Raw genomic sequence first — 9,728 nt, forward strand, 5'->3', positions numbered from 1 at the left:
TCTGGAGACGACATTTCTAGTAAAGAAATGCAGTAATACTAAATTAAAAATGCTCTTGAGTGGGTTGTAAATTGGAGAACTTCTTGAGTTATTTTATTGAAGCTGCTATATTTAAATATATTCTTCATTGAGAGAAAGACAGAAAACTTTCTGCAAAGAAGTTTTAAGTGTTGAAAGCTTTTACAACTCTGCACTTTACTTGAGCAGAACCCTATATGGTCACAGGTAAAATTGATGCCTTCTAAATTAATAATTGTGATATTTTATAGATATCAAGGTAGATACCAAAAAAGGTTACCAAAACATTTATCTCTAACCATGTGAGCACATCCTCGTGACTTCCCCAAATTTTCATAATTAATCTTGGAAAATTAACAAACCCATAGGCAATGTTGTGATCAAGCTCTTTATGTTGGGAAGCTTTCCTCTTTAAAGTGGAAGAGTTTGAGTTTATCTGCCTTCAGGAGCCTTTAAAGGTCTTCCCAAACTCTTACACAGGGCTGAATTATTTTCTCTTGCCCCAGAGCAGGAGTAGACCTTCTCTTGGACTAGATCAGGGGTAGGCAACCTGGGCTCTTTAATGACTCATGGACTTCATCTCCCAGAATTCCTGAGCCAGCATGGCTCAGCTTGGAAACCTCTCCCCTCAGCATAGCTGGCTCAGGAATTCTGGGAGTTGAAGTCCACGAGTCATAAAAGAGCCCAGGTTGCCTACCCCTGCACTAGATGTAAGATTCTATTGACAGAATGCAAGCAGGAAGCCAAGATAGAGGAACCTAGCCTCAAGCTCTGTAAAGGCAAGCCAGAACCACCACTTTTGACAGTACTCAGACTGCATCAACCAAGTCTTCTGTACCGCCGTCAGTTTGGGAACTAACTCCAAATGCAGTAGACTCATTATAGTAATATAGTATTATGTTAACCACTAACAACTGATCGTTGGATATACAGCCCTTGAAAATCCAGAGGAAATGGACTCATTCATCCCCCACTTAAGAGTTTCCTAACTAGCATCCACACTGTCTAGCAAATTGAACCACAGCCCAGATTTTTCAGGAATGTACCAATTCTAGGCAGCAATTTCAGCCAGGCCAAGAGGGTTATCTCAATTGCCAGGACCAGAAGCTACCATATGCTGGTGGGATTCCTGCCTAGCTCAGCTGGCACCAACCAGAAAAGCAGCGAGCACACTGAGGCAGCACCTAATTCCAACAAGCACAAGAACTTTTGTTAACGAGGAAAAGCTTCAATGCCATTTTACAGATTTTGAGAGTTGGATTAAGAGCTGAGCATTAAAGACATTTACATGGCCACATCAACTTGCAAGTCCTAAAAGGAAAGAGTTAACCCTGAACAACAGCCAATTGTTGGGGAAAGTATTTGCCACCACTAACCCAGGCACAATTGACCATTTGGTCACATCTGACGCCTGATGTAACAGAATAATAAAACTGGCATCTTTTGATGAAACGGACTTAATTTGTTATAAAGTATCCTTGGGTTACTATGGTTAAGTGGACTGGAATTGCCAGTACTAAATGACACAGTCATGAAGCATGGTATCACATGACTGCGTCACTTAGCGGCAGCAGTCTTCGTTGCTGCTGTAACTAATTACTGCAAGGGTCATTAAGTGAGAAGAGTTGAGTACCAAATAAGGATCGTGAGATGAAAAGGTGCCGTGGGTGGGCACTGGGAAGCAGGTTAGTCAGCAAGGGTAGCAAGTGGGTGTTGGGAAGGGTGGAGGAGTGGGGCACTATGGAGATCTCTGAACAAGCAGTCATATGTTGAGGACCACCTGTACAAACAATATTACACCCATTTCTAAAGATAAATAATATTTAGAGGGAGTTTTCTAACCCAGCCTTTTTTTGTGTACAATAGCCAAGACTACTTGGATGCGTTTCGCACATCCGTCTGAATTATATTTCATTACTTTTGGGGGCTCCCCACTAATTGCATTATAAAGTAGATGCTCATTAAGCAAACATATCAAGAGTGTTTTAAAAACAGCCTTATATGCTACGGCTCTTAGTTTAATCAAACTACCAAAATTAATATATCGATTAACACAATTGTAATGGTTTTCAAATTTCACAGGTACATTAAAATAATCTGGATTTGTGATTCAACATTCTCATCTTCGTTAAAAACAAAAAATGAAATAATTGGCTCACTAACGCTAACTTCAAATAGTTTGGTTTTCTACATTTACATAATAGTTAACTTTTCTAACATGCCCTTCTTTGAGAGGAGGAGTAATATACGTGGGCAAATTTCATTCTAGCATTAGAACATGTTTGCAAAGCGTATTTTACACATGAAGGTTTTACAGAAGCCAGATGCAGAAGGCAAGGCCAGCCTCCTGAACTGTTCAGTTTACACAGCTGTTCCTCTTTCCAAATTCTGTTTAATTTCTGCAGTGTATTTCCCGTAGAACCTCTCAGCCTTTTTATTGAATTTGGCATTCCGCTCATTAATGTAGTCAATATCTGCATCGTCATTGTAAGAGCGTCTCCGGCTGTATTTTTCGCGTTTCTGGATTCTGAAAGAGAAACCCAAATATTCAGCCTATGTTCTTATAGCTTACATCTTGAATTCATGTTTTAATGAGATATTGGATGTTCTTCATTTGAGACAGTAATAGAATTTTCTTTCTTGTATATTCAACTAATGGGGTCAAGGGGAATAAAAAAAACTTCATTTCATTAATCCACTCCAAAGCAAATCAATCTCTGGGTTCTATACTTAATATGGTTACTTAGAATCATTTAAAAGGGGCAAAGCAATTTAAAGCCTTGCCCGATAATTATATTATTTGAAAAGTTAATAGGAAAGAAAACGACATGGGCTCTATACGTAGAATGTCCTTAAATAATGCAATCTGAAATAAAACTTCAGCAGGAGGTCTATGACAAACACATATACAAGCTGCTTAATACATTTAAACATGCAGTTCATTACGAATATGGGCACTTACTGTTTTTCAAGATCTGTAACCATTTTATCAACACCTTCTTTGGAGGGCACATGAGTTCCATGGAGTAAACTATTTGAAGTTGGGAAAAAATCTTCACCACTAAAGGAGAGAAAGGAGAAAATGTTAACAGTAATGTCTTTGTGAAATTTCTCTAGCTCAGGAATTTGGGATAAAAAATATCAAACAATCTGACCCGTTTACGGTAGCGCTGATTAAAAATCTACTCTGATTCCATATCTATAATCTTTTCCACTTTTCTCATTCTCTTTAACCAAAATTGAACAAGGTAGATGGAACATTTCCTCTCTACTTTCACACCAGCTGTGCAAAATTATTTACAGGTAGTCCTTGACTTATGACTGGTCATTTAGTGTCCGTTCAAAATGATAATGTATCCTGAAAAAGCTACTTACACCCAGATTCATCAACCTCATACACACAAATACACACTTTACATGGCCACATTTTGGGCAACCAGCCACATTTATGGATGTTTGCAGGGTCCTGTGGTCATGGGACGTTTACATTTTTGCCATTTTTAATTTCCAGCAAAAACCACCCCGTAGTAAACAATGGGTTTGTTTAACAACTGTGGCATTCGCAATGCAATGTGCACAATCACATGGTAGCCTGGTTTATAACCATCATAACTTATGACCAAAATTGAGGGCTCAATTACCGTCCTAAGTCATGGACTACCTATACTCTAATTCAGAATGATCTCATTTGAAAATATTCATTCCAGACCCTTCTACTACGTAACAATAAAAAAAATACTGTGAAACAAAATACTTGCCTTTCTCCTCTTAATTTGTCATACTTTTCCAGGTCAGGTTTAATTTGCCTGGTCAACCGCTGATACTGGCGTAGTTGAGCAGCTGCATAGTCTATAGAGCAAAGAAATTAGCTTAGTGAACAATAAACGTTTACCAGACAGGGCAACCTATCTCATCAATACTGTGATTCCCTCCGCAATGATAAATAAGTTTGTGTAGCCCCTTTCTCAGGAACAAAGATGAAGAATATCTAAAAAGGTTAAATCATAGCAACTGGATCAAAGTTTATTAAGCTGAGATGTTTCGTTACTCATCCAAGTAACGTCTTCAGTCAAAATGAAATTTTTTTGGGTTAGGTTAGGTATAGAGTCAAAGAGTCGTTGGAATGTATATAAATTAAAATAATAAATAAATAAATAAATAATAAATGTACTAACTCTGCCAGACTGACTGCTGGGAGTTTCTCCCCAAAATGAAATGCAATATGTAAATAACGCTCTTCATATTGCATTTCATTTTGGGGAGAACCCCCCCTGCAGTCAGTATGGCAGAGTTAGTACATTCCAACCACTCTCTGACTCTATGCCTAACCCCAAATTTTTCATTTTGACTGAAGAAGTGACTTCACTTATAAAATGTCTCCGTTTTATAAACTTTGGTCCAGTTGCCATGATTTAATCTTTATTTAAATATTTTTGGCCTGGATGATTGAGTCTTCAATTACATAAAGATGAAGAATAATAGATAATAAATACAGCTGCTTTGATTGACAAATACCTCTGACTTTTGCTCTCAGTTTGAACTCACCCATGACAAACAGGAGTTTTGACAATGTTCCTACTTTGGTTGCGTAACCATGAACAATTTTGAAAATGTTTTATGATCCCCTTCCCACAGGGCCAGGTACTACAGGAAGAACCCCTGCATATAACTTTATTTTTATTCCGCATGTATTTGAAAACAGGAAGGATCATTTCCCCCTACCTGAAAACCCAAGATCAGGATTTTTCTTCCTCCTTTTCCTCTCAAAGCGTTCTGCATCTTCTGCACTTATTTCTAGCAGCTTTACTCTCTCGTAATCTTCCCCTTTCACCAGACAGTCCTAGTGCACAGTAAACTCATTTTAATAATTTAAAACACAGATCCTCAAAAATGTTCCTCTGTGGGCTGTTCCAAAATTTTATATTTCTTTATAAAATTAATTTTATAAGGAATTATATGTGATCTGCTGTTGATTTTTCTTTGATAGGTCTATCTCTATCCATAATAATTCCAACCTCTTCCGAGAGTGTTCTAGAAGATCCTGACAAAAGAATTATGAAATCCCTTGCTTAAATCCTGCTTAATCCAAATACTCACTGGGTAGGCTGATGCAAGCATATGACACTAAAGAAAAACAGTTTTCTTGAAATCACAGATGCATCCTAATATTATACTAGAAATTTTAAAAAGTTTTATGTAAGCTGTGGTTTTACTCTTGTTTGGTGAACGGTTATGAAATCTCATTTTTTGAATAATAACAGAATTCTGGTCTTTGACAAACTACATCAGCCCTTCCATTTAAAACATAAAGATATCTTTATAGAATTATTTTAAAAGTTATTAATTATATCACATGTTTTGCACACGAATGCAGAAGGACTATATTTGGATGCCAGTATTTTCCAGCAATGGTGTAAGTACTGTATCTATCATTTCTAATATAACCCAGTGAAAAAGTAGTAACTATAGGGACTTTTTTTTTTTTTTAGCTGTGGGCCTTTTGTAGAATGGAACCCAGAGATGTAGTTTTCTAATTGGCTTAAAGGTACATGTCATATTATTTGCTTGTTTACCTTTTTTTTTTCTTCCACTTTCAGTTCCCATTCTAAGCGAGCCTTTTTTGCCTCCCAATTGGTTGGTAACTTCAGCCTTTTATCTTCTTCCACAACTTCCTGATGATTTAACTTGCGGGCTTCATTCTTTTAAAAATAGATAACATCTCCCATGTATCAGTGATTGATACATTAGCAAATAGCAACAAATCAGGGATAAGCAGCAACAAAATTAACAAAGCAACAAACTTTACCAATAATAAGAAATACTCTGCCAGTGAATGCTAAATTCTCATGGCAATGCGGATAAAAAATGAAAAACAGATCCTGCACCAGAGGCTTCTTAATTTGCTTACTGATGGACTGTTACTGCATAATAGTAATTGTTCTGGCTCTTACTGTCAATTATTTTAACCTAATACAACAAGCATTACCCAGGCAAAGAACATCATGATTTAAGGACAACCCTCAGATAAGAAAAGGCTGCCTATTACTAAAAATGGTGAATGAAGTTCTCCTTGAGCTGATGAATTGCTAAAGTTGTGTGTTTTTAATATACAGCCTGTTTACAGTGGTTCCTGAAAGTGCAGTTTTAGTGATTCATTGGCTCCAGGAAGGATAATGCCATCTGCCATTTTTAGGAATAAGCAGTTGGTTTGTAAGTACAAGTTCTGACTTACATACGCAAGATGAATTTAGGATCTCTTTCTTCAACCAGGGACTACCTGTAACATCACTCCTCAGCTTTGGTAACATAAAAACATTCATTTATGGCTAGTGATTCCAAGGATCCCCCTAATTGGTCAAGATACTGACAACGCACTTCCCAAAATATAAAGTCAGCCTATTATTTTCACTTTCAGCAATCGTGAAAAGATGCAGGTATGTAGCATCTCAGAAGATCAGTTTCCATGGCTGAGTCCTATTCCCAGCGCTAAGATTGCACCAAATACAGATCTATTTATTTCATATTTTATTTAATTATTTATCCCATTTATATACCTCAACAAGTAACTCTGGGCAGCAAACAGAATTAAAATAAAAAAACTATTACAAATTTTATATTCTGAACAACAACCAACTTATTTTTTTTTCCCTTACTCTCTTCAATCCATTTTCTATCTTGCATGCTGAATTGTTGCCCCATAAATTTTGTACACTGTGCTCTATAGTATAATTGGGTCTCACAAGGATATGACCCAACAGATTTACTATTCTGGGACTTGAATCCAAAAGTCACAAAGTGACCTTACCCTTTTCAAATGAAGCTCTCGGAATTTTCTAAGCCGTTCTTCTCTCTTTTGGTCAGCAGCTTCTTCAGCTATCACTGGACTGTCTGAAGTGTTGGAAACCATCTGGAATGTCCCCCACATGTATGTAAAAGAAAATAAATCTGGGATTGAGATAAGTGGTTATACAACACACTACATATAAAAAGCAGCTTCACAATCAGGATCACATACTAAATGAAGCATTAGTTAAACACATGTTATACTTGCTCTCTTTTGTTACCATACTGATTTTAGCTACATTATCTTTTAATTGACAGAGCTCACTAGTTATGGATTGGTTCTACTGCTTCTTACATTTTAGCCCATGGTTGGCATATGAGCCTGACATTTTTGGGATCTGACTTAGTGAATAAATGGGATCAATTATTTTTTATTATTTTCACTGCTGTTATTGTCTTATTTGTACTGGTCTAAAACCATTACCAAGATGTGTCTAATTTTGTCACTCAGGAACTGATAACATCTAATTCTGTATTTTCTAAGAGATCAAAAAGTTCAAGACAGAGGCTTTTGAAGTATAATTATTGTCTTGAGCTTTAACTATCAGAAGAGAAAAAAAAACTTTCATAGTAAACTATCTCTCCCCATTACAATTAAAATAAAGGGATGAAGGATGATGGAGTGGTTTATCAAAACCCACTCCATCATTATCTCTCAACAATACAATGTCAATAATAATTATAGATTGTGTAGTATTATATTTATAGAATATATATAAAAATAATATGAAAGGGAAAAGAGGAAGAGGACAACCAGCAGCAAGATGGATAGATCCAGTTACAATGGTTGATGAAGTGGAGACTTGAAAGGACAGATTACAGACCAATCATAGACAAAATCTATGCGGTTGCTAGGATTCAAAAACAACTTGATGAGTCCCAATCAATGAGCAAAATATTTTAACATGCAAGAGGAGAAGGGATGAGGCTACACGTAAAAGGCTTTTCTCAACCGAAATGGAGTTTCTGATAATTTGTAGAATATTCTAAACGTATACTTCCAGGATTTACCTATACACCCTATATTATTAACAAAGCAAGAAAGAATGAGATCCTCTCTCTCATCCCTCTTCCTGCCATTAACTCTTCCCACCCTCTGCTCTGACCGATCTCTTTTCTACAAAGATAGTGGTCTTCTAGGCATTGCTGAATTGCAGCTCACAGCAAGGCCGCACATACATTGGCTGAGGATGTTGGGAGTTGTAGTTCAGCCCAGGTTCCCCATCCCTGCCTCCGATTCAGAGCAGCAAATCCGGCCAAACCAAATGTCTTACTTCCCGAGATACAAACAACCTTCCCCCAACGCGGCACCTCGGGCGGTGTGCTGGACTGAAGCTTTCGGTTGCAGTCCAGTTAAGTCCAGCGGTCAGGCCTAAAACGAGCTCCTGTCACTCTTCTAGCAACCCTCATCTCTCACCGTCCCATCCGTAGACGCTCCTATATCCACAGCAGCCGCCATCTTCTCGTCGTCTTGGTAAATATCGAGCACTTCCGGTTTCCGCCTCCCGCCTCGTGATGTCACTGAGGACGCGAATGAAAACAGACCTCAGTCCCTCGAGGGGGATAAAAATCGTTGACGTTCCAGCAGGAGGCTCTCTGTTTGGAGAAACCATAGAGATGCGTGCGCGAACGGCTGCCGTGGTTGGGGGAGAGGTGGTGGTGGTGGTGGTGGAGGAAGAATTGAGCTGCAGCGCTTAAGAGGCCAGGCGGGGAATTGCAACCCAGAAAAGAGAACAAGTGAAGGAGGTACGTCGGAAAGCAAACGAAGTTGAGGTAACATTTGTCTCTTGGGAGCGAGTTCTCTTATTCTGCTCTGAAGAAAATTTGGAGGTTTCCGCTGCGCATTAAAGAGAGCTAAAGCCAGGGTGGACAAAAGAAAGACAAAGCACACTTCCTTTATTTGCTAATTTCTTGAATGCGGTGTTTTTCAACCTCAGCAAGTTTAAGATAGGTGGACTTCAACTCCCAGAATTCCCCAGCCAGCATATGAGATTTATTTCCTCACTTTCCTCCAGGAGCTCAAGGTGGTTTATGTTGGGAAACAAACCATGGTCTAGTACAGGGGTAGGAAACCTTGGCTCTTTTATGACTCGTGGACTTCAACTCCCAGAATTCCTGAGCCAGCATAGCTGGCTCAGGAATTCTGGGAGTTGAAGTCCACGAGTCATAAAAGAGCCAAGGTTGCCTACCCCTGGTCTAGTAGAATGCATATAACCATATAACCCACTTACCATTTTTCTCTTTCAGAAGGTTAACTGATACCTTGAATATTCATTAGCCAAGTCAAAAATATTTCTCTTCAGTTAAATGTTCTACTAGATTAAGAACCAAATCCAAAAAAATTCATTTTACCTGAACTGCGATTATTAAAATACCTCCCTGTTTTCCAAGACAGAATTTTATATTTAATCCTGTCAAGCACAAGTGTGTCCATTGTTCTAGTAGTGGAAATCAAAATAGTACCTTTCAGTCCTGTGGGATGAATTTGCTATATCTCGTTCAGACTTCCTGACAAAAACTTGGCATATTTTATTCAAATTTTAATGTTCATTGCACCAAGCTATATTGGTCATACGATGGCAGTATAGTTCTAAACATTCATCTGGAGAACTAATGAAAGTAAACACCATTATGTCTCTCTCTGAAATACAGAAATAAATTGTATTTTTCTTTTCCTCCACTTCACCTTTACAAATCCAACCGAACACATCTTGGAGCAAAATGCTTGGGCGACTGTGTACTTTCATTAGAAGTTAGGTTGAGGGAAATGCTGAAGTAAATGACTATTCATTTCTTAAATGCAGAGGTTGCAATGAGCTGGGGGGATAATTATCTTTCAACCCCCCCACACACACTTTAAGATTTTT

General features: G+C 38.0%; 1 protein-coding gene across 1 annotated transcript; it reads right to left on the reverse strand.

Moving 5' to 3' along the window:
- Positions 1 to 1,792: 1,792 nt before the first annotated feature.
- On the reverse strand, positions 1,793 to 8,343 carry SYF2 (SYF2 pre-mRNA splicing factor). Its single transcript, XM_015822252.1, has 7 exons — positions 8,279 to 8,343; positions 6,824 to 6,925; positions 5,592 to 5,717; positions 4,741 to 4,858; positions 3,777 to 3,867; positions 2,981 to 3,079; positions 1,793 to 2,545 (listed from the first exon to the last, which is right to left on the reverse strand). Exons 1-7 carry the CDS (start codon positions 8,318 to 8,320, stop codon positions 2,380 to 2,382), a joined length of 744 nt encoding a protein of 247 aa, XP_015677738.1. The 5' UTR covers positions 8,321 to 8,343; the 3' UTR covers positions 1,793 to 2,379.
- Between the last annotated feature and the right edge of the window lie 1,385 nt (positions 8,344 to 9,728).

This window comes from Protobothrops mucrosquamatus, unplaced genomic scaffold, assembly GCF_001527695.2.
Source record: "Protobothrops mucrosquamatus isolate PMUCROS unplaced genomic scaffold, P.Mucros_1.0 scaffold1501, whole genome shotgun sequence".
Classification (NCBI taxonomy): domain Eukaryota; kingdom Metazoa; phylum Chordata; class Lepidosauria; order Squamata; family Viperidae; genus Protobothrops; species Protobothrops mucrosquamatus.

Coding starts and splice junctions, on each gene's coding strand:
- SYF2 (XM_015822252.1), bottom strand. CDS start 8,320: ATGGCGGCTGCTGTGGATATAGGAGCGTCTACGGATGGGACG. Junction 5,718..6,823: donor GAGAGCTTCATTTGAAAAGG/GTAAGGTCACTT, acceptor TATTTTTAAAAG/AATGAAGCCCGCAAGTTAAA. Junction 3,868..4,740: donor TCCTGATCTTGGGTTTTCAG/GTAGGGGGAAAT, acceptor TTTGCTCTATAG/ACTATGCAGCTGCTCAACTA.